Raw genomic sequence first — 24,661 nt, 5'->3', positions numbered from 1 at the left:
AGCCAGGGCTGGGATAGTCAGGAGGGTTTCCTGGAGGAGGTGGTGCTTCTTTCAGATCCCTACCATCTGTAACCCAGAGCTCCTGAGGCCAGAGGTCATGTCTCAGAGCCCTGTCTGGTAGACAGATGCTCAATAAGGAGAAACAAGTTCCTGTGGTGTCAGGAATATCATTCTTAGAACTCCTCTTTAAGTTGTGAATTCTAACTTTACTACCACGCACGTATACAGTCTGCTTAACAAGAAAGAAGAGGAGGCCTCAGTCCTGTGCCGTGTGCATTCCTCAGGAGGACCACGGTTACGGATCCAATGCGTCTCCTTCCAGCCTCCTCCGCAGAGTCCTCCACTTGGCAGGAGAGGCACCCACTGTCACTGTTCTCTCTCCTTCTTGGGTCATGTGACAATCCAGGGATGGACACGGAAATGGCCAAGAAGCTGGGGCTGGTGCTCTAGGCATCCTGGTGCCTTGTTTGCCCAGCTCTTTCCCAATGCCACCTTTGGGGGACCTGGGGACACCTCTGCCCCTGGGAGCCCAGGAAAACCCAACCACTGGGCTGCGCACAGCACCCTTCAGGGAGCCCCTATTCTCCCTCCATCTCCTCACTGGGGCCCCAGTTCATCCTCCAAAGCTCACCCTCTTCTTCCAGCCCCAGTGAACCCCCTCATTGCAAGACAACCCCAGGCTTCAGAGCACAAAAGGACATTGGCCTTCCAGGGGCACCCATTCCTCACCACACTCTCTCCCCTCATCCACCTTCGTTTTTCCATTTTATTGAAGTATAGTTGACATACAATAAGCTGCACTTATTTAAAGCATCTATTTGATGAGTTCTGACAAACGACAATGCCCGAGAAGCCACCACCGCAAGGGAGATGACAGCCATCTTTATGTCCCTTTCCTTGGGAGTCTCTCCCCAACCCCACTGATCTGCTCTCTGACACTAGAGATGAGTTTGCATTTTGTAGAATGTCATGTAAATGGAAGCACACGGTATGTCCTTTTTGGCTTCTCTCTAGTCACCTTATTTATTTTGAGATTCAGCATGTTGCCTGTGTCAGTATTTTGTCCCTTTTGATTGCAGAGGCGTATTCCATTGGATGAATGTTCACCAATTTGTCGAGCCGTCAATCAGCTTTGGAACATGTGGGGTGTTTCCAGTTTGCGGTGGTCACAAACAGAGCTCCCACGAACAGTCGTGTCCCCATGTGGGCGTTGCTTTCACTTCTCTTGGGTAAACACCTAGGAATGGAATGACTGGGTCGTATGGTAGGCATGTGATTAATTTTTGAAGAAACTGCCAAATTGTTTTCCAAAGTGATGGTACCTTAAAAAATTTTTTTTTATTTTGAAATAATTATAGATTCATAGCAAGTTTCAAAAACATGTGCAGCGAGGTTCCATGCTGGCTTCACCTTCGACTCCCCAATGTTGCCATCTTATGTAACTATAGCTTAATTATAGCAAAACCAGAAATCACTATTGGGAAAATCCACAGAGCTTCTTCCTATTTTTCCAGTTTCACAAGCACTGTGTGTGTGTGTGTGTGTGTGTGTGTTTCTGTGCAATTTTATCACAGGTGCAGATTTATGTCACTGCCATCACAATCAGGTACAGAACTGGCCCATCACCGCAAGGCTCCCTCCATCACCCGTTAGAGCCACACCCACCCCGCCCCCAACCCCTAACCCTTCGCGATCACCAATCCGCTCTCCATATCTACAATTGTGTTATTTTAAAAATGTTATCGCCTGACCACTGCTCTGTACACCTGAAGCTGAAAAATATTGAATGTCAACTATAATTTAATATATATGTAGTCACAGGATGTGGGGTACAGCATAGGGAAGAGTCAATGGAATTGTAACAGCATATACGATGTCAGAGGGGTAGTAGATTGAGGGAGGGGGGTTACCACTTTGTGAGGGGTGTAAATGTCTAACTAGTACATTGTTTTGTGCACCTGAAACTAAAAAAAAAAAGTTATATAAATGAGATCATACAGTAGATAACCTTTTGAGATTTTTTTATATGTGTGATGCAGCATAATTTCCTTGAGGTCCATCCCAGTATTTGCAAATATCAATAGTCCTCTCCTTTTTAATTGCTGAGCAGTATTCCATGCTATAAATGTCCCACACTTGGTGTAACCACTCACCCACTGAGGGGCATTTAGGTTGTTTCCAGCGTGGGGCTATTATGAATACGGTTGCTGTGAACACTTGCGTCAGATTTCTACATGAACATAGTTTTCATTCTTCTGGGATAAATACCCAAGAATGCCTTTGCTGGGTTACATAGTACGTGCATGTTTACCTAGAAAATAAACTGCCAGACTGCTTTTCCAGAGTGGCTGGAAAAACCATTTTGCATTCCTACCAGCAACGATCCAGTTTTTCTGCATGCCCACCAGCCTTTGGTGTTAGCACTACTTTTTATTTCAGCCGAGCTGATAGGTGTGTCCTGTTTGTACCACTCACGTTCCCACCAGTAGTGAACGAGTTCCAGTTCCTCCCCATCCTTACAGCACTTGGGACAGCCAGTCTCTTTCATTATGGCCATTCTAGTGGTGTGAAGTGGTTGTCTCATCGTGGTTTTGATTTGCATTTCCCCAATGAATAATAATGTTGAACACCTTTTCAGGTCTTTATTTGCCATCCATATATCTTCTTTGATGAAGCATGCATTCAAATCTTTTGCCCAGTTTTTAAAAAATTGGGTTGGCTTCCTATTATCGCATTATAAGAGTTCTTTTATATTCTAGATTGGTTCCTCGATATATGATTTGCAAATTTCTCCCAGTCTGTGTCTTGTACTTTTATATTTGTAGGTGTCTGTCCCTCACCCAACTTTCTTTTTCTTTTAGCCTCTTCATGCCCTGACGCGTGTTTACTATCAGTTCCCCCATCTACACTGTCAGCTCCACGAGGGCACAGGCTGGTTTTCCTGTGGTGGCCTCAGTTGACCGTATCACGGCGGTGGGGGTGTGGGATGGACATGGATTGGTGAGTGGAGACCTCAGAGCTGCCTGTTGCAAACTTCTAGGCCAGCAGACAGGAGGCCTGAGCTGGAGCATGAGTGGGGCTGGGTGGGGTGGCGTGTGGGCGGACGCCATGTTGGGGAAGGTGGGCCAGAGAGACCTTTCTGAGGTGCACTTGCCAGGCTGTCCTCCTCCCTCTCCCGCAGGCAAAGCCATCCTGCTAGCAACACACACACCACCTGCTGCACAGTGCCAGCCTCACAGCCCTTCCTGCCAGCCTGCCCAGAGGCGGGAGCAGCGGGAATGACAGTAGGAAATTGATGTGGGGTGTGTGTGTGTGTGTGTGTGTGTGTAGGACCCAAACTCTGAATTAACTCCTTTTTCATTAGAGTGTCTACAGCATGTATGTGCAGGGGATGTGCGAACAGTGTGAGGGTGCATGGTGTGTGGTGTGTTATGTATGCAGGGTGGAGTCCAGGGGTATATACTATGCAGATGTCTGGCCTTCACACCAGTGCAGGACAGTTACGTGTTATGATGTGGGTCTCCCCATGCAATAAAGCAACAACTTCCTCTCCGGATGGAAGGATTGTCAGCTGGTCCGTGACGTCTTTTCTGTTCACTCGTTGGAGCTCCGCTCCTGGGGCACTGCCTGTGTGGCTCTGTCCCTTCTCTGTTTTCTGACAGTGCAAAGCCCCTTCTGTAGCCACACAGCCCCCTGGCAGCAATTCCAAGCAGATGCCCACTTTCCAGCTTGGCCTAGTGACTGTAAACCCTTTGTGTCTGTTTTTCAGTCTGTTCAAAGGGAATGATAATACCTATTGCACAGTATGACTGTGAGGATGAAGTCAGACACGTGTCTGGCATAGAGCCTGGTGCATAGTAGGTGCTCAATAAGCAGTAGTACACACACGCACACAAAAGCACGTCCATTCCACACACACTAATGCCTCACTCGGCAGCCTTGCCATTTCACACACACACCTTTGTTTAGCACACACTGAGTAAGACGTGCTCACGCTGGCTGGGTGGAGGCTAGGACACAGAAAGTTACACTCTGACATTCAGCAACGTGCAACACACATACCTGCACATCAGCACCATGCTGGCCCCTTGCCAAGCTGCCCTGCCAGCCCTTATCTAGTCTGAAAATGCTCAAGGTGGCCAGGTGGCAATGCCTCTCAGTAATTTTCCACAACTTAGGAGAAGCTGCGTGTCTCTTGGATATGAGAGAAGGAAGGGGATGCAGTGTCCCCAAGGTGTCCCTTCTGCTGTCCTTGTTCTCCTAAAGCTGCTGTGCTGAGCTGTTGGGAGGAGGGCCTGAGACCTCTGGTCTGTGCCTCGGTTGGAGCTAAGCTGATCACTACCCCATCCTCCCGGACGCCCTGTCCAGGGACCTGGCCTCTGACAGCACCTCCCCCTAGGATTCCGTTTATGGAGGTCCGTGCTGGGGCCTGGGAGCTCCTTGAGGGCAGGGCCCTGTGTCCTCAGGTCTGGGTGCCCATCACTCAGCACAGGAATAAGGTGCTCATGAACGGACTTGCATTGCATTTCAATCCCGTATGCAGTGGTGGTTAAATGTGTGGGCTGGGCATGGGGCTGCCTGGGTAACTTGCATGGCTTCCGCTTCCTCCTGTCAAGTTGGAATAGTAATGGCCCTCCCTCATAGGGGTGTTCGGAGGACTGAAGGAAGGAAGGAACACAGGCGAAGAGCTCAGGCAAGAGCCTCGCACCACATGGGAAACCCTCTTTCCCTTGTTCACTCCCAAGTCCCTGGCCACCATAATGTTCTGGGCTCCAGTTCATCCCCCACTCCCCTTCCCCCCGCAGTTCACAGGCTGCTGAAACGCACAAACTCAGCTTCCTCACAACTGGGAAGCTTCCTTGTGGGTTGGGGGGCATTAACAGCCATTTTATAAACCAGGCAGAAATAAAAACGTGCTAAGGATAGAGGAAATAATCCTCAATTCTGTCGGGCGTGGGCAGGGCCTGAGGGCAGATCCAGAAAGGATGGGCAGAGGAAGTGGCTTTTGATCCAATTGGATCTTGTTCAGGAAAGGGAAAGACTTCCAGTGGCAGAGAAGGGGAGGAGTCCACCAGAACAATAAGATCAAAAGGGAACCCTAACCCAGCTGCGTGCCCCTGTGCCACGCTCATCTGGTACGCACGATCTCATTTAGTCCTCTCCAGGAGGCGGGCACGTTTTACAGCTGTGGAACCTGGGCACAGATGGGCGGGAGGTCACAGGGTCTCACGGATCCGAACCCAAGCCGATCCCCCGTTATGGGCCTCGGAGGAAGAGTATTTCTTGATGAGGGAAGCGCACGGAGGACAGTCACACGTTCACAGATACTTGGGCACCAGTCGTGTTCCCAGCCCTGTTCTAGCTTTTGGGGATTCAGGAGTGGACTTCACGGACCCTTACGGGAAGAGAGACAGAAAATAACAAGAGTATGTCATTCAGAGAGTAAAACGAACTCTGAAAGAAAAGAACTCGGGGGCTGGGGCAGGGGACTGGCAACATTAGTTGGTAGGGGTCTTTGGCAAGCTGGGCGTGTTTGGGGACCTGAGACCAGCCTGGGTCTGGGCACAGCTGGGGTTGGAGTGAAGCTGTGTGTGAGTGTGGCGCAGCGGTGCTGCAGAGGGGCGCTTCCGATTGCACGCTCGCCAAGTCCTGCAAAGTGCGCGCGCCCCCACTTTGCAGATGAGCAACCCAAAGACGCGCGGCGAGAGTGGAGCAGGTGGAGCGCAGACGCAGGTTCAGACGCGCGTGCAGCCTTCGCTCACCCCACCCCAACCGCGCGGGAGATTCCGAGTAGGCGGGGCCTTCCGGGAGGGCGGGGCCGGAGCCTCGGGGCTGGTCTCGAGTCCCAGCTCCGCCCTCCTCCCAACGGCTTCCGCGGAGCCGTTGGTGTCGGGGCGGAACCTTCGCGCGCCTAGCGCGGGCGCGCGGGGGAACGCATTGCGGCGGCGCCGCGGCCCGCTACCGTGGGAGTCGCGGCTGAGGGCGGCGTGGCGTCCGCTCCGGCTCCCGCCGGGTTGCGCGCGCAGCCCCCTCCCCGCAGACCGCCCCCCGCCCGGCCCCGCCCAGCGCGAGCGGCGCGGCCGCCGGGAGCCCTCGGAGACGTGGTGGACGGCCGAGCGGGAGGAGGCTCCGGGAGCGCGAGCTCCGACCATCATCTCCGCGGCGCCGCAGGTGAGAGGCGAGTCCAAGCGGCCCGGGGGTCCCGGGTTTCGAGCCCCTCGGGACCCCGAGACCCTTCGGGTCCGCCCGGCCACTTCAGGACCCGTGGTTCCTGACACTCTCGGGATCCCCGGCCACCGCAAGGACCCCGACAGGCCTCGGTTACCAAGACCCCCCTCACGCTTCCCTTGGGAGCCCCAGTCCCCGGGATCCCTTCGGGGTTCGCCCCGGCCCCCTGGCCCTGTCGGGGTTCACGGCCACCGCTGGCCCCTGCCGCTTTCAGGACTCTAACCCCGCCCCTCGGAGCTTCCCAGAGGACCACCACCACTTCAGGGCCCTTGGTCCCAGAACCCCCTCAAGATGCCTTCCCAGCCCCCTCAGTATCCCCTTGGCCGCGGCGGCCCCGCTGCCATCTCTCCTTGGCGTCCCCGATCCCCGGGCCGCCGTCCCCACCCCATTCGGGGCTCCCCCCGCCCCCGCCCCTCTCTGCCACCTGCGCGCAGGGTCGGTCCCCGTTTGGCTCCCTCTCCACGCTGGTCTCACGCCTGGTTTCTAACCCCTGAGGTGCGTGAACCCGCGAGGTGTCTGTGAAAGTATTGCCGGGGTTTGAATTCTTGATAATATAAAAGAAAGACAGGCCTATAATAGGGTCACCTGACGATCCTTTGTAACCAAGCAGGGGGTGTGATCTCAGGGCCGCCCCATTTGCATTTGTGTTTACTGTTGCATTGAGGCCAAAGCAGGGACAGTGTTTAACTTTTAATGCTCATACGGCCCACAAAAGAGTCTAGAGAGCATATCTGATGTGGAGGGAGGTAAAGCTAAGTAAGTGAGGGACTCAGGGCAAATCAGAATGCTTTGAGGTTGTCTCCTCGCCTTAATTTTTTCACTCGTGGAGCTCCTGTTGATTTGAATGCCTGAAAGTTTGCAGGAATTGGCACTGGAGCTAGAGACGACTCAGTTCCTACTCTCCTGCCTCTTTAGAGGGGGGCAGGTAAGCAAGTCGGTCGTTTTTATAAGGTGATAAGTGTAGTGACCTTGAACTCCGGTGGGGGTCTGATTCTCAGGAAGGGGTGTTAAGTCAGGAGGGCTTCTTGGAGGGGAGGAAAGGTGCCAGGTAACAGGTGAGCTGATTCTTGAAGGTTGAGGTTGAAGAGAAGTTTGCCAGGGTCATTCCAGGCGAAGAGGACAGATGTGAAAAGGCAGAGGCGGCCTCACAGCACACAGACTGTGGAAACCAGCAAGCGTGACTAGAGCATAGACTCACCCTGGGGATGGTTGGAGCCCTGCTGGCTCCGTAATGGGGAAGATTCTCAGGGTGGTGTCAGAGGAACTTGTAAGTGGGGAGAACCCAGCTTCGTGCCTGAGGCCCACCAGGTCCTTGTTCCTTTCTTGAATTGCTGCTTCTGCCCACAGTTGCCCTGAGTTAGTGACATCCAGCTCAGCTGCAGGGAGAGAGGAGCTGGTCAGTGGGGAGGCCAGAATGGCAGAAACCGGGAAGTTTGGCAGAGTGCAGGGTTTGAGATGGGGAGCGGCGGGAAAGGGGTGGCGAGGGCGAGGGGGGTCAGGACCACAGCAGGAAGAACGTCTGAAGCCCTGTAGAGGATTTGGCACTTATGGGGGACCATGGAAGGGTTTACGGAGGGGAGTGAAGTCGTTTCTGTGTTTTCGAACAATCACTGACTGTGGAGCAGAGAATTATTGGAGGAAGCAAGACCACGTGGGAGATGGCAGTGACCTGGACCAAAGTGGTGGCAGTGGAGGCTTGACTTCCTTAAGCGTGGCTAAGCTTCTTCAAGTCTAGACCCAAAAGACGTGCTGCAGCCCTTTCCGGTCAAACCTACCGTTTTCTGCCTGGGGACTGACATTAGGAACCTTTTAGTCCCTATAGGTGCGGCTTTGTCCTTTCGCCCATAGCCAGGTGGTCCCCTGCGACTTCATCAGGATGACTGTATGTCTGTATGTCAACATCCAGCAGTGGGGCAGGATGGAGGGAGGCTGAGGCTCAGAAGTGGAGCACGATCTTGGGAGCTTTGGAAGCTGGGCGTGGGGGTCCCCAGATAATGGAAAGCCTTTGAGGGAGAGACAGGTTCAGATATGTCTGGCCAAAATGTCACTCTGGAGACAGCGTGGGGTTATAGGAGGGCTGAAACTGGAAGCAGAGTGGCTCTCGGCAATCAGACAACTTGTGAGAAGTCTAAGGCAGCGGAAAGCATGTGCATTAGAGAGCGACGTGGAGGAAAACTCAACAGGACTTTTGCTGAGGTCTGGACATGGGTGAGGGAGAGGGAGACTCCACGATAGCCCTGACAGCAGAGCTTCCGGTGATGATGAAATGTCCTGTATTGTATTGTGCTCTCCGGTACACACTCCACACATGGCCATCGAGCATTGAAAATGTGACTAGTGTGACTGAGGAATTGAATTTTGGAATTATTTAATCACGTACAAGGGGTTTAGTGGGAAGCACGCCATTGTAGGCTTTGTTCTTTTTTTTTTTGAGTCATTGTCCTTCAATCTAGTTGTGGAGGGTGCAGCTCAGCTCCAAGTCCAGTCACTGTGTTCAATCTTTAGTTGCGGGGGGGGGGAGGGGGGCGCAGCCCACCATCCCATGCAGGAATTGAACTGGCAACCTTGTGGTTCTTAGCTCATGCTCTAACCCACTGAGCCATCCGGCCGCCCCTCTGGAAGCTCAGCGGCAGCTCGTTGTCTTCAGTCTAGTTGCAGGGGGCGCAGCTCACTGGCCCATGTGGGAATCGAACCGGCAACCCTGTTCAGAGGTCGCGCTCTAACCACCTGAGCCATCCGGCCGCCCTAGACTTTGTTCTTTTGATTGTCATCCGTTTCAACGTTTGCAGCAACCCTGTGAGGTGTAAGATATGGTTCCTTTTCAACAGGGAAAGGAAACAGAGGCTCAGAGAGGGTAACTTGTCCCCATATGAAGTAGTACAGCCAGTACCCAGTTGTTTAGCTGCTACAGCTGAACTCTGTCCACTAGATCATCCTACTTCCTTCCCCCAAGGAGCCTGAGGTGTCTCCAGGACAGGAGCATGAAGTCCTTGAGTGGTGGCTTTGTTCCCTGTGTGATAAATCTGCGGAGATCAAACGGAAAACTGTCCTGAGCTGGTTGTTTTGCCCCAGGCTTCTTCCCGCTGCCTCTTTGTCTTCCTAATAGTGGCTATTCTCTTAGGGTTTTTGGAAAATAAATGTTGTGAGAAGGTAGGTGAGGCTGCAGAGCAGCCAAACTGTGTGGCTTGTTATTTGTACAGATTAAGTTTTACCAGAACGGTGGTTAAAGATTTGGTGGTAAAAGAGGTAGAAATGAGTGCCTTAGATGAAGTTTCGCAGTCACAGAGGACCAGGTAGTGTCCAGGAGCAGGAGACGGGAACCCCCTAACTCCTTGGGGGGCCTCGACCAAGTCACTGCCTCCCAGAGTCCCGATTTTCACTTCTGTAAAATTAGGGTGTTTGGTGTCACCATAACCTGTAAGATCTCTGCAGCTCCTAAAATTCTACAAGTTTAAGTTTACTTGGAGGTTTACTTTCCAGAACATCTCTTATTGCCCTTGGGGTGGATAAATGCTGGGGGTTCAATATGCCTTTGGTGTGTTGTACCATCATTGGCTTATTGTTAAATAACACATCTATATGACTTATGCAACGTTGTCACAGCTGGTGGACAAACTGTAAAGCAGTTAACGCGTTAGCTGTTGGCAGGGCTCCTAGTAAAACGTCAAGTATATTTGTTTGCCATTCTGAGCTGCACTAATGTTAGGAGAAAATGTGAAAGACTGTATTTACCATGGCGGTTGGGCTCATAAAAGGGTTTAATGTCAGCCTCGGCCAGGTGAGCGGTAATAATAACAATAGTAGCCACTTCACAGGCTTATTGAGAGGATTAAATGGGATCATGCATGTAAAGTGCTCTGACTGTCTCTTGAATCTGATAAGGGCACAAAAAGGGTCAGTAATTAATGTTTTTTAACTAAACCATAACCTTTTACATTTTTTATTCATGGTGGGTTTTGTTATTTTCTTGCTTTGAGCATTTATGCCCACGCAGCTCTGTTTGGAGGCACTAGTTTTAAGAAGCAAACGAACACATTTCGATCATTACAAAATAAGCATTTTTCCCATCATAATTCATTTGGATTGAGTAAAAGTGATCCGTTAAGTAACGTGTTCAAATGAAGGTTTTGTGTTTTCTGTGAATGGAAGCAAACAATTCATTGCAGGGATCACTCTCTGGTGATGAGTGGGATTAAGTTTTACGAGACCTGTGGTTAAATTAATTGGCGGTCTTGGTGGCCGACCTGGAAAACAGTGTCAAATGGGAAGCCTCTTGCTGGGGGAGAGAAGCCGGCTGCTGGGGTGGTTTATAGTACTAGGAAAACTTTTACAGTTGATGAAGTACCTTCAGATATTCTGTTCACTCAAGTCTTCCCAGTAATCCAGCGACGTGGGTGGTGGAATTCCCATTTGACAGATTTGGAAACTGAGGTTCAGAGAGACCTCATGGCTGGAGAAGTGGTGGTGTTTCCTGTGTTTTCTCCACGGTAGCCCCCATGCTGCTTTGGATGGAGTTGTTGTGGTTTCAGGTAAGCCTCTCTTGCAGTTCCAGAAGCTTACTTTTTGTCCATTTGTGTCTTGTTTCCAGCTCAGGTGAACCTAGTCATGCCAATCAAACTCGCTGGAAATAGAGCAGCCGGATCACAGGTGATTCATTTGTAGTCAGAAGGATGATTGTCAGATGTACTTGAAAAGTTACTTTTACTGCCCAACGATTACTGTTTCCGTGGCCCCCTCCCGAGTCTTCCTGGGGAACGGGCACTGCTGTGAAAAGGGCAGTTTGTGGGCATCAGTGACGGAGGGGATGGTGTCAGCACCCTGCGTGTGTCTGTCAGTGGGCTTTAATGGCCTCCAGCTCCTCCCCCAGGTGCTGAGGGGCGGTGCTGCTGGCAGGTTCCCACCCTGGCTCCCAGGCTTCCAGGCCGGCCTGGTGCGGTCGGAAGACCCTTGATGGGTGTGGGCCTCCTTTGGGGACGTTTTTGTCACCACACTGGTGACATGAGTAGCACATGTCTCCTGTCTCCTGAGCAACACATTTATACACCAGTTCTTAGTGTGGGTTGCCTGGGTAACAGAAGCACAGTGGCACTGGTACCACTGGTAGTAACAGCCTGCCGGGTCGCCCGCCTTTACACGAAGCGTCCTTCGTCCTCACAGGGACCTGTGGCTTTTTCCACACATTCTGTGGGCGTCTTACCTCGTCACTCTGTGGCTCACCGAAAGGGGAGTTAAAAGCCAGCCTGTGGAGCTTTGGTGAGTATCTGTGACACTGCCGCTCCGCTGCGTCCGAGGGGTGTCCTCTGAGCGTGTGTCCTGCATGCCTTGTTCATGGGGGTGCCCGCCCATCTCCCTGCTCTTTCATGTGCGAAACCCCGGTGATGGTTTAGAGAAAGAAATCAGGAGGTTTTCTAAGGATGTCTCTGAGGACCCCACAGACTTGCAGCTTCTGGTTCATGGTTTGTGGTTGTACCGAAAGTGTAGCTTGTAGTAGAAAGTGGTTTTAGGCTTTTTTGTTACGTTAATTTAATAATTACTGTTCTTGACATTTTCTCCCTCCCCCTCAAAACGTGTTGAACTCTTTCACTCATTGACCCATTTTTTCCCTCGTGACATGGTTGTCGTCTTTCCCGGCCCTCTGACCTTCATGGCTGTGTAGAGCAGTGTGCTCAGGAGGGCTTCTGATGGCCGAGCCCACTTCTGTAGCTCAGCCTCTGGTGCAGCAGGGCTTGCCAGCCTCGCTGGGGCCGCTCATGCAGCCCTGGTCAGCTGGCGGCTTGGCTGGCCCTACATAGTCAGTCCCAGGGAGCCTGTCACGTGGGGACGCTGCTCGTGGGCCTCGGCTCTCCACTGTGGCTGTCACCCTCCCAGGAGGCTAGACCGGGCTTTACAAGGCAGAGTTCTAAGAGGGCCGGCTCCAGTGTCCACGCACTTACCAAACTCTCGCTTGCTTCTTGGTATCTCATTGGCCAAAGAAGTCACATGACCAAGCCTACCGCCAGTGGGTGAGGGGACTGTATGGGGTGTGGTTACCAGGAGGCGTGATGCTGGGGGGAGGCCCTTCACAGGCCAGGCCAGTGGGGTGAGGGAGTCAGGGGGGCTTGGTTTTGCCAGCTGTGAATGACAGGTTCGGTGTTTGTAGTTGATTCTCTTGCAAGGGGCTGTTTGATGAGCATTTAATTTAGTGCTGGATGCTTGGGATTCAAAGGATTCTGGCCACTCAGAAGCTAGACCGTTAAATACTCACGACCTGAAATTGTAAGCAGAAAACATTCTCTTAAGACTTTTATTCATGGCTTTAGATAAACAAGGACAGGAACTGCTTGTACAACTCTGTGTTGGGGCCTGATTTTGCTTTCAGAAAATGCTGATAGGTCCTTGAAAAAAAAAAGGGTTGTTACAATGACTTGGCTTTGGGCCTGCAAACTATGGTGACGATATGATCACCAAGGAAACCAAAAGATGCAGCTTCTAAAAGGTCTCTGAAGGTTTTTCTTACTGTTGTCTGGAATCTGATTGGCTTAGAAGAATGGAGTTGGGGATGGGAGCCCAGCGCTGGAATAAGGAGAGATTTGGGTACTTTTCTAGGTTCGTGTGGGATTGGGCTCTGCTGGGTGTGCTGCTGAAGGAACAGGGAATGAGGCTGTATCTTTAAACATGTAGTGTTGTAATGTGCTGTAAATGCCCAAACATGGGCAGCTGTGCAGCTCGTGGTTCCAGACTTACTGTGTTGAGTGTTCATGTAATTGGGTGCTTCCCATGTTGGCTGCTTGGAGCCTTAAAGGAACACGGCAGGGTTACAGTGCAGCGGCACGTTTGCCTGTGGAGGCTGGAGCCCATGTGATTCCTTGTGAAATGCTGAGGAGCCTGCTCCAGATCTGCGTCAAGCTGTGGCCCGAAGGAGGTCTGAGCTCGTCACACCACAGTGCAGGCTCTCAGCCGTTACATGTGCGGTGCTTAGAGAGACAGCCTGTTCTCTTGGAGAACTTTGAGCTCAATTACCATTACGTCCAGCCCATAAAAGTTTACACTGCTCATACTTTTTTGCAAATGTGTAAAGGGAATAATTGGGTTTTCAATTTGTAACAATAACCATGCATATTGGAGAATCAAAAGCAGCTGAACAGTAATTGAAAGAACTAGAAATGAATTTTTAAAGTTCTTTACCATGGAAACAATTTGGGACATCTCTTAAGTCTTTGGTTCTAAAATGCTTTTGTGTAGAGAAGGCTGAGATAAAAGACTCCTTTCTGTAGGTGGGAAGGAGCAACTATTTCAAAGTGATGTGAATTATTTTGCGGGGTAGGGGTGGGGGCAATTGGGTTAGTCCACTGAAAAGCATCTCACATTAACTTTTCAAATCAAGCACACAATACAGATGGCATATTATGAAGTTGTACACCTGAAATTTGTATATATATAGTGTTACTAACCAATGTTACCCCAATACATTTAATTTTCAAAAGATAACTGTTCAAATAGAATGAAATAGGAATGACTCTTCGAGTTCCTGAGGGGTTAAGAAGGGAAGTGTGGGTGGGGTGGGGGTGCTCATGGACAGGTCAGAGCCTGAGCTGTATGACGCAGCCATTTGAACTCCCAGAGCATCTGTAATAGTCTCCAGTTTTCAAAACTTGGTCAGTTCGCAAGAATTCTTATTTTATGGTTGTTAAAAGTGAAGATTGGTGCATAGTTAGGTTAGTCATTGAAATCTCAGGGCTGGGCCCAGGGTTGCTTATATAATGGAAAACCACAGTATTTGTTACTTTCTTTAGAAAATATCTTGCAGGTTAAAACAAAAAACAAAACAAAAAGATTTGACCTTTGATGGCTGTGACTCCTCAGTGGGAAGGAGGACGGGTTTGGGGCAAGCGTTGGCCCCTGGGCACTGCTAGTCTTTGGTCAGGCGACAGGCATCTGTGAGCAGCAGTTTCTTAACACTTGGGGGGAGGGCACAGACACGTTTGGGAGTTTGAGGGAAGCTCTGAGCCCTTTCCCTGGGGTGGGGGTGGGGGATGTACCTAGGCACCCACACAAAACTGAATAAACATTTTCAGGGGATATTCTGAAGATTCCTTTAGGGCTGAAATCTAACGATGCTTAGAAACTGATTAAGCCTTGTTTCCTTACCCCTGAAAATTATGTTTGGTGACCTGATTCTAATTGAGGGGAAAAAAAGATTACACATCTGAAAAGTGCTGGTTAGAATATGGCAAAGCAGGCACTTATTTATTCTGCTGACCACTTGTCTGGAAAGCAGTTTGGCGGTATGTGCCGAAATATTTTACAGTGTTCATATTCTTTAACTCAGCAATTCTGCCTCTCACAAACCTCTCCTAAATAAGTAATTTCAAAATAGTAAAAAACTTGGTGTACAAAAATGGCTGTCCTAGTGTTACGGTAACGTCCTACATTGGGGATCTCGGTAAATGAACGATGCACGTCAGTAAGGTAGAATTCCCCGTATGTAGCTATTGTACTTAGAGTTACAAGTCGTTTTCAATACCATATGGGAAATGGTTTTATTCTAATGCATGAAAAAAGTAGGATATGAACAATGGTCACAACTGATTGAAAAATTTCAAGTCAGATGCCTAGAAGGAAATCTGTAAATGTTAATAATAGTTATTGCTCATAAGTAGTAGGATTGTGGGCCTTTTAAACTTCATTTTTCTGTATATTTGCCTGTTTGCAGTCAATAGTTCTAGAATTAGGGGGAAATATGATTCTGGAAAAAATTGTAGACCATGGCGATAATTTGGCAATAGAGACCTAGCTGGTTACGACTCCTGTTTTCTGTAAGGGAAGAAAAGACATTTCACTTTGATTATTTCTTTGGACTCGATTTCAGGACGTCCAAGGGGAGAAGTGTCACGTGCCGCCCGAAATACAGTACTCAGTGCCGGAGAGAACACACTACCTCCCCTGAAAACCTGGGTTCTGCCTTTCCTTTGTTGTGCATTGGCCGCTTTCTTCCTTTGTGGTGAGTCCTTTGTGTTCACGTCCACTGGACGCACTCCTGGAATAGTCATAAAGGGGACAGCATGAAAGCCCCAGCGTGCAGCCACTGCCCCTCCCCCCGTCCCGTCCCCGTGCACGCCGGTATCCCTTCATTTCCCATCCAGTACAGAGCTACGGAGAATCTGAATCTGAGCCAGCCTGGCCTGGCAAGTCACCCAGAATTAGGACGTGGCTTAGGGGACAGTTTGGATATAGGTGTTTTATAGGTGACGTGTCTCAGGTATTCCAATTTAAGTAGCGCTCAAGGACCTTTGACTTCAATTCCAGCCTCAATAATACTCATAAAATACTAATAAAATAACTCTTATCTGGGAAATAGAAGTCGCTTCTGACGAGTTTTTCTCTTTAGGATTCACAGATGGATTCAGTGGAAAAGACACCAAATAGAAGTGAACAAAAATCAAGGTAAATAAAGTGAACTGCACCTTCATGAGGTTGATGGCACCTGTCACGAGTGTCCTTGTACTGAGTACCTATAGAGGCGAAGGTGAAGTGAGAACATGGGGTCAGGAGGGAATCTCGGGCCATGTAAACACCTTTGCTTCAACCTAAGAAACGTTCCAGAAGGCAGTTCCTTTTCTGCCCAAGGAGTGACCATAGCCTGGCCTCCAAACCGAGCACCCCGTGGTCAGAGGGTCAGGTCGGAGACGAGGAATGCCGTGCTCCGAGGAAAGGATCCTCTGACTGTGGCCCGCAGGCCGGTTACAAAGTGATGGAAGATACGGGGCACTCACCTTGGAATGCACCGGGGCTGATAAGTGGCCGAAAAGCAGCTTTTTGCCAGGAATTTTATCTGTCACAGCAAGCAGGCATCTGTTTGTCATCACGGTTGTTTACAAGCTCTTGGCAGTCTCATAGGAATTAAAATTGCTTTTTGTTCAGTAATATATGTCACTTAAATGTGCGCTGAACACCCTGGGGGCCTCAAGAGGAATAAAACACCACTGTCCCCAAGTCCTTTATGGACTAAAGAGAGAATATGTCAGATAATCATACAACCAAGAATAACACAGAGGCTCATCTTCCAGCAGCGGGGAGTTGGGGGACGTGTGTGTGTCCAGAACAGGTTGGACTCGACCGGACCCTTCCCAGGTCACCCCGGCCTGCACTGTGTTTCTTGTGAAGTTGCTATTCTTCCAAGTTGACTTTCACTCTGTCCCTCCCTTGTTTTTAAGCAGAAAGTTTTTAAAAAGCCTCATCCGGAAGCAGCCGCAGGAGCTGCTGCTGGTCATCGGGACTGGCGTCAGCGCGGCGGTGGCCCCAGGCATCCCCGCCCTCTGCTCCTGGAGGAGCTGCATCGAGGCCGTGCTGGAGGCCGCCGAGCAGCTGGAGGTGCTCCACCCGGGCGACGTGGCCGAGTTCCGCAGGAAAGTGACGAAGGACCGCGACCTGTTGGTGGTGGCGCACGACCTGATCCGGAAGATGTCTCCTGTAAGTCTTTCTCAGCCAGTCCTGCGGGTTTTGCTCGTGACTTGGTTCTGGGCCGGCCTGGGCCTCTATGACGCTGATGCTTACGTGTCTGCGAGCCTGGCGAGCCAGAAATCTTTTTTTCTAAACTTTAAAAATTTTATTTAAGTGTGGTTTTCCAGGACCCATCAGCTCCAAGTCAAGTAGTTGCTTCAATCTAGTTGTGGAGGGCGCAGCTCACAGTGGCCCATGTGGGGAATCAAACCAGCGACCTTGTTGTTAAGAGGACCGCGCTCTAACCGACTGAGCTAACCGGCCGCCCAGCCAGAAATCTTGAAGTCCGTCAGGAGTCATCCCTTTAAACAGTGATGCCAGGGACAGAGTGGGGCCCTAAAGTAGCCCCTGTCAAATGGAGCCCGAGGGTGTGGTTGTGTCAGGGGTGTGATCACGCTGCCTTGGGGGCCAGCCTTATGATTTCGTATTCATCTCGTGAAGGGTCACGTATAGGCGTGTTTAGGGTCCGAGCAGGCCAGCCGCCTCTCCTCAGATGACAGGTGGTTCCTAAGGACACGTTCAGGTGGGAGAAGTTACAGCTTCTCTGCCTGCAGGTGGAAATGACCTAGTAGACAGGAAAAGAGACCGCGAGTGGGGTTGGCCCCGCATCGGCGTGCGGCCAGGCCAGCCTGGCACAGGTGGGCGCAGTGTACAGGTACCAGCCCTGGGAAACCAGACGTTTCTTCTCGTTACTCCTGTACTCATTGAAGAAGCACAGTCTCGTCTGAGGGACAGGTGGGGACAACATGTTGGGGGGTTAACAAAGAGGAAGCATGAAAACGTGCAGAGGCATCAGGGAGGCGAGAGCTTGCTCTGCTGCAGAGACTCAGCGCCTTTGGCTCCATGTGAGCACATTTCTGAGCCTCACGTAACAAATCTGGGTAGGCAGCCCTCAGATTTAGGTGGCTGGACCGTGTTGGGGACCCGGCTCCTGTCCTGCTGCCCTGCCATGTCACCTGGCAGCTTCCAGCTCATGTTCTAGTTAGTGCCCAACTCCAGGCGCCAAACCTCCTTCGAACCCTTTGACTCTCGGCAGTGTGTGTGGCACTGTCTTTCACCTGCTGTAGGTGCCGTTAAGACACCCCATTTCCTAGACCAGCAACTCGGGGAAAACCAGCACTTAGCAGCTTTCAGAGGGAAAGCTGAAGCCTTTGCCTCGGTGTTCAAGACCCCACGTGATCTGGTTACGGGTCACGTCTCTGATCTCACCTGACACAGCCCCTCCCGCTCCTGCCAGCAAGACCCCTCGCTCACCCTTGGGCCACCTGTGCTGTTACCTCAGTGCCCTTGCACTTGCTCTTCCCTCTGCTTGGCCTCTCACTCCCTCAGCTCTCTGCTCACACACCCCTCCCCAGAGAGGCCCCTTCCCTGTGCCCTCTGACCCATCCACCCTTTGTCCCCAGCAGTACCTGCCCCCTTGCTCCGCTTTCATTTTCCCAAAGCATTTGTCTCTGTTGATGTATCACTCACGGATCTGCCCATTATCTGTGTTCCTCCTAGAGCTTCAACTGCGAGGTCAGGGGTTCCCTCCTCCCCGCCTCCCTCCGTCCCTGCCTCCTTCACTCCCTCCCCCCTTTCCAGCACCCAGAATACTACGCGGCTCGGGGCTCAGTACTTGACAGAGGACGTTTTGGTAACTCCCGGCCCACCTCTCCTTAGCGCACAGGCGACACCAAGCCCAACTTCTTCCAGGACTGCCTGATGGAGGTTTTTGACGACCTGGAGCCGCACATCCAGAAGCCCCTGGTGCTGCAGTCCATCCTCAGCCTGATGGAAAGGGGCACCATGGTCCTCACCACCAACTACGACAACCTGCTGGAGCTCTTTGGGCAGCAGCAGAACAAGCCCATGGAGTCCTTGGATTTGAAGGACAAGACTAAGGTGGGCGTGGGGCCTGTGCATGTGCGTGCGGGGGAGGGAGGAAACGCAGGCCTGCTCGCCCCTCCCCCGCCCCTCTGTGGGTGTGGGAGGAGCTTGGTCACGAGGGTGCTGTCAGTCCTGTGTGTGGCAGGGGCCGGGGAGAGAGGCCCTCCAGCCTGAGACCCCGCAGGACCTGGTCAGGCCTTGGTGGGCCTCTGCTTCGGGGTTGGTGGGGAGGACGCCCTGCACTTCCCACGACCCCAGCCTGCTCCTGTCCTTGTGTCCTGCTGACCTGCAAGTGTTTCCCACCTGCATGTAGTCATGGAAGGAAACGTGGGTAATAAAATAGCGAGGAAGGCGAAATCACCCACAGTCCTGTTCTGTGAATACTGGCTATTTCTTTATTTTTAACCACTTGGGATTGCAGTACGTGTAAAGTTATTACCCTGATAGTTTTCCTTAATATTTTACTGTGAGCGTTTTCCTAGCATGAAGCTGTTTTTAAAAGGCAATATAATTGTAAGTCTAAAGTGTAATTGTTAGCCTTCTGCTCTTATTATTAGCACGTTTTCACTATTACAAATCAGGCAACAGTGAAAATCCTTCCACTGCTGAACGTCTGTTTATTTCTTTAGGATAAATTCCTAGAAGAGTTTCAGGGTCAAGGGCATGAATATTTTAAAGACAGATGATATAAATTACCAAATTGTTTTCCAGAAGGATTCCCAGTTTGTACCCCCACTAGCGGTGTTTGGGGGTACAGGCACACCTCGCTGTATGGTGCTTCACAGGTCTCGCGTTTATTAGGTTGGTGCAAAAATAATTGCAGTTTAAAAGGTAAAAAACAATTGCAAAAACCGCAATTACTTTTGCACCAACCTAATACAAATTGAAGGCAAGACCCTCACAGCAAAAAGGTTACAACTCTCTTTCTTGCCGTCCTCACTTCATTCCGTTCCTCTGGAACCAAACCCGCAGTAGCTCTGAGGGTGCCTGTGTTCCTTTCCGATGTCATGCCAGCACGTGACGTTACTAAAAAGCAAAACAAGATACAGTTCACCCTTAGGACAGGTGACATTTTACATTTTTCTCTTATGACTAAGGTTGAACAGTTTCATTTCACTGACCATATTTCTTGTATGATGTGTCTGTGTCGCTTGTGAGTTGCGTAAAGCTGTGCTATTACTGCTAACTAATCCTGCTGCCTGCCTTGTCTGCTTCACGTCCTGAGGGCAGGTCCTAGCCCCGCTCTACACACAACCTGAAGCCTGTCGAGGTGACGTCTCGTTCAGGATCTGATGGGGACAGGGCTTGGCTTGTGCCCCAAGAACTTCCCTTTGACAGCCTTTCTCCAGAGCTCGGCAAAGAAAGCACGGTGGGCGGCCATGTGCCCCTGGGCCGCTGGGCACAGGCCGTCTGCCCTGCGCAGAGTGGCGCTGGGGCTGTGCTGGCACGGTCCCTGTGCTGGAGTCACACCGTCTCTGGGTAGAACCTGTGCGACATGTCCGAGCAGTGTGGTCCCATCTGTGAGGCTCGTTCATGATGTAAATAGTGTCTCTGGAAACTCGGCAGATGGCACGTGGCAGAAGTGCCAGCTGCTCATCTGCCTGTTTTGTGTGGGTAGAGCTGCTGGTGTTGGTCTGTCTGATGATGCCAGGACTGCCCCCCGAGGAGAGAGCGCTGGCATGAGGATGAAATGGAATGGACGCAAAGAGTGTCTCCCGAAGGACCTTTGTTCTGAAGCGTGAACTGAAATCAGTTTAGGGTTATTTGATCAATTATTTTTTCCATATATTTTTTTCTGTGTCTAGAAACACTGTATACATAGCAGTAATGAATGACAATATGACGTGTAACTTGCAGTGAAGGTCCTCATAGTTGCTTCTGGAACCTCAGATGTTAGAGGTATTTTCTAATGACTGTCTGTCTTCAAAGAAGTCCTTTTTCATGAGCTCTGACAGGAGTTGCTAGCGCCAACTGCTGACTTACTCTCAGGTTTTCAAGGTATAATTGTAAATGGCAAATCTCTTAGTCTTTCCAAGGTAGGTAGGGAAACCATGAATCCAGTTTAGACATTTTCCCTTCCGTCTGTTTTCCGTAACACCAGGTGTCTTTCTTGTCTGGGCTTGGTTTCGACAGGTCCTTCAGTGGGCACGAGGCCACATGAGATACGGCGTCCTTCATATTCACGGCTTGTACACAGACCCCTGTGGGCTGGTGTTGGACCCATCGGGATATAAAGATGTCACTCAGGACGCAGAAGTAATGGTACGGCCATATCACTAGTCATATGTGGACCCCTTGGGACTGTGTGGTGGCCACGAGCACTTGGCAGCAGCCTCCCTGCGTCCCTGCCCTGGGGGCCACACAGCTGCCGGCACTGGGCTGTGCCCGTCTCCACTGTGTGTCCAGGGCCTGGCACTGGGTCTGGCACGTCGCACAGACACTCAGTAGACGTGGTCGCAGGGTCCTGTTAAAGTTAAAGCATCAGTCCCACCTGACTGTCCACGCCACCAGCCGCTCAGTGGCTCTTGCTCAGGGTTACGGCTGAATTTCGTCAGCATGGCTGACAGGGCCGCAAGGTCTGTGGTGGTTTCTCTGGCCTCTCTGCCCTCCTCCTCGCCTTTTCTGTGTTCACTCAGGCGCTTTCCTGTCTGAAACTCCTTTCTCTACTTAGCATACTCTTTAGCTTTCAAAATCTACTTTTAAAATTTCATTCTCTGTGAGGCTTTCTTGGGTTCCTAGACAGAGGGCAGCTGTAAACTCCTTTCTGTAGCAGTGTCTTCCCCGAGTCCCTGGTGAGCTCAGGGCTGCCCGGGGGCTTGTGGGGCAGGGGCCGGGGGTGGGGGGAGGCCCGAGGATGACCGGGGAGGCTGCGCGGCTATACCAGGAAGCGGCCTGGCTTGTGAGAAACGCCTGATCTGACACTGACCCTCTGAGATAGGTCTGAATTGCTGGTTCTCCCCTGCTTGCCTGAGTGACCCCATGTAATCTTTGCCCCCTCCCCCCCCCGTCTGTGCCCTCTCCCTCGGGTCACTGTCACTGGTCCCTCTTCAGCCCTGCTGCCCTGTCTCCCCAAAACCCTGTTTTCCTTACACCAGCCCCCCCACTCCCACCCCCTAGAAGTTCCCATATATGATCCATTGAGACCAATGTTAATTCCAGGACGTGGCATGTGCTGTTCTGAACTGAACAATTTCATGTCCTTATTTAATGTTTAAAATTGCACACATCCTAGGAGAGTTGAGTGACCGACAGGACTAGTGGGTGGGCAGAGGGCCCCCCTTCTTTGGTTCATTGACACGACATTAGCGCGGGGCCTGGGCCAGTCCCCTGGCTTGGACAGGAAGAGGCTCCGTGGTGCCGAGGCGCCGTCAGCTGAGCTCGGGCCTTTGCACCGCGCTTCCTAGATGGGCCTGAGCACCTGGCGTGGGCGCTACCTTCCCGACTGTCCCTCTCGTGGGGTGGCTCCCGGGATCGGCCTGTCAGGCAGCGGCGATGCGAACCGCAGATGTGCCGCTTTGTGGTTTGTCACGGGGCTGGCGGTCTGACCTGGAGCGCTCGACGAGCCTCCCTGTTGGTTTCTCACAGGAAGCCCTCCAGAACCTGTACCGCACCAAGTCCTTTCTGTTTGTGGGCTGCGGAGAGACGCTCCGTGATCAGATATTCCAGGCCCTGTTCCTCTACTCGGTGCCCAACAAGGTGGACTTGGAGCATTACATGCTTGTGCTCAAGGAGAGCGAGGACCACTTCTTCAAGCAGCAGGCGGACATGCTGCTGCACGGTATCAAGCTCGTGTCCTACGGGGGCCGCTTCGACGACTTCCCGGGGTACGTGCAGGACCTCGCCGCTCAGCTCTGCAGACAGTGGAGCCCAGGTACGCGTAGATGTCGTCTTCCCGCTTCAGTCTATAAAACCGGATGCTTCTTCCCGTCCCCCCACTTTTCTCCTGAGATGTAACGTATGGACCACAACATAGAAGTGAGGTGTTACTTACATACCGTTAAAGTCCCCAGTCTTCCAGCTATTGTCTAAAAATGTCTGTGTGGACTTTAAAAATAGAAGACTGGGGTAGCTGGTGTGATAGTAACAGTCTGGAAATAGGACTTGGGAGTGAGCCGTGTGTGTAGTTGTGCACACTTACTCCTGTTTCGGATGACGGCCGCGCTTCAAGTTACCTGAACCAAGAAAGAAAACTCAGCCGCTTCCTCAGCAGTGATGCTGACCACCCGGGAAATGCAGATACTTCAGACCTTTATCCTGTCACTGCATTTTAAAAGTTAAAACTGCAGAGGCACAAAAATGGTCTTAGGAAGACTTCTTTTTCCAAAGCACATCTTTTCCCTGTTCTTTGAGTGCAGCGCCCCTTTTAAGTAATTCTCCTAGGCCCTTCCCCAGGGGAAGTGTTCCCCTGCCAGGAAGGACCAGGATAACCGAGCAGTTCTTAAACGGGTCGTCTTGACCTGAGTGAAGGTCACGGGTTTGAGTTTGGTGTCATAAAACATGGATGACGGCGAGCCTGGAAAAGTGTATTGACTGTCATTCAGTTGTAACGGGAAACCAGACACTCGGCCACGCCGTGGAATTGGGTCAGCCGCGCAGTCAGGCGGCCGGATGTGACCAGCTGTGAACTTGAAGCCTAGAGAATGCTAAGGTCGTGGGTAGCCGAGCGCAGGGTGGGCCAGCGCCGTGGTCCCCGCTAGTCCTTTTCCGAATCGCTCATCATCAGTGGAATGGACCGATTTAAGCTGCGTTTCTATGCACAGAAGTGTAATAAGGGCAGTCGTCAGTTTCTTACTAAGAGGAGAAGGCAACTGCCGCGTGCTGTGTCACACACACTGCTCTGAGTGTGACAGTCTTGCCCTTTCTCCATTTGTAGTCACAGTGCCCACTGCTGCTTTTGGAGCTGATGAGACAAGCTCGGCGAGGTGACTCGCTTACCCAGTTAGTGCTGGGGCTGGGGCCTGGCCTGGCAGCAGAGTGCAGTGGACCATTGTGCGTCCCCACCAGGCCTGTTTGCAGCCCCTCTGCCCCTAACCACCCCTCTCTTGCCTCCACACGCACAAGTACCCGGAGGACCAGGACCCCATGTAAATCCGCGTGAGCTTGGGCTCCTGGAGCGTGCCGCTGAGTGCCTTCCCGGCCCCGCCGAGGCCCCTTTTCCAGACCTTGGCAGCTGCCAGGGGCCTGAGAGATCTTTGGGACTTGTCATCAGTGAGTGTGTCCTTAAGGACATTTGTACTTACATTGGTGAGGCGCCTCTCCTGGCTGGAGAGGGTGGCATCTGGCGACGACAGACCTAATAGTGACAGTGGGGACCACTCCAGGCTCCCTGTGTGCCAGGCCGGCTCGGGCTTGCCCGTGGCCCTGGAGGTGGAGAAGAGGGCACTAACTAGCCCACGCTTCCACAGTGCTGGAGCCGGCATTCCAGCGGGCAGTGGCCTCGCCACCGTCTCCACCGGCCGCTGGAGGGGAGGGTGTGTGAAGTCGGGTGTCCTGACTGTTTTCCTTTGTTCCCCAGACGCGGATCAAGTGGACAGCACCACGTTGTTGGGTAAGGCAGACCTTGGTTTTTATCAGCGTGTTTCCTGCCCGCTCAACCCGTTCTCTTCCTGCCCCTCCTTGGAAAATCCTAAACACGTCCTCACAGTAAGTCCTTAGCCTGCATTAGAACAGCTCCCCCAGAGGTAGTCGCTGCCACGGGGAACGGCCTGGAAGTGCTCTCCGTGGAAGCTCGGTGTAGTCAGACCGGGACCTGTACCCACTGGCCAGGCGTCCCGGAAATCAGGACAGGTTTGTTTGTGTTACAGCATCTGGTCGGGACATGGTGACTGTGACCCATCCTTCAGAAAGTTGAATTGCAAAGGTCTTGAGCGTCCATATCCATTTCTGTTGATCACGTGTGTGAAATGTGAACATTCTCCCTGCTGGCCAGTTCTGCCTGTTTCTGAATTCACACGCTGTGCCTAAGCTCCGCAGCCACCGGTGTCCCCCCTGGGGTGACCTTGGCACCAGCTTTCTCCACGCCGTCAGCCCATTGGTCAGCGCCCAGTTCCCCCATTGGCTCCGCAGACCCAGTTTAGGAATTACAAAC

At 51.7% G+C, this 24,661-nt stretch overlaps 1 protein-coding gene across 30 annotated transcripts in view; it reads left to right on the top strand.

Moving 5' to 3' along the window:
* Positions 1–5,872: 5,872 nt before the first annotated feature.
* The window catches only part of SIRAL2 (SIR2 antiphage like 2), a 40,681-nt gene continuing 21,892 nt past the window's right edge, over positions 5,873–24,661 (top strand). For 15 of the 30 annotated variants that reach the window (XR_016020390.1, XR_016020387.1, XR_016020381.1 and 12 more), the window contains exons 1-9: positions 5,889–6,171; positions 15,077–15,208; positions 15,596–15,651; positions 16,422–16,677; positions 18,367–18,588; positions 20,707–20,835; positions 22,159–22,444; positions 23,635–23,781; positions 24,089–24,121. Coding sequence is in view for 15 of the 30 variants with exons in the window: in XM_074326547.2 (XP_074182648.1) it covers positions 15,605–15,651; positions 16,422–16,677; positions 18,367–18,588; positions 20,707–20,835; positions 22,159–22,444; positions 23,635–23,781; positions 24,089–24,121 (1,120 nt within the window). In the remaining 15 variants the exon portion in view is untranslated. Of the gene's footprint in view, positions 6,172–10,737; positions 10,758–10,816; positions 10,876–11,385; positions 11,482–15,076; positions 15,209–15,595; positions 15,652–16,421; positions 16,678–18,366; positions 18,589–20,706; positions 20,836–22,158; positions 22,445–23,634; positions 23,782–24,088; positions 24,122–24,661 lie in introns of those variants that run through there. The other 15 variants (XR_012494184.2, XR_016020392.1, XM_074326553.2 and 12 more) reach the window with 13 other exon arrangements.

The sequence above is a fragment of the Rhinolophus sinicus genome, chromosome 1 (genome assembly GCF_057876585.1).
Source record: "Rhinolophus sinicus isolate RSI-liver-muscle chromosome 1, RSI-T2T, whole genome shotgun sequence".
In the NCBI taxonomy this organism is placed as follows: Eukaryota; Metazoa; Chordata; class Mammalia; order Chiroptera; family Rhinolophidae; genus Rhinolophus; species Rhinolophus sinicus.
The sequence above is the reverse complement of the archived record's forward strand: the minus strand, read 5'-3'. Positions and strand labels throughout refer to the sequence as shown.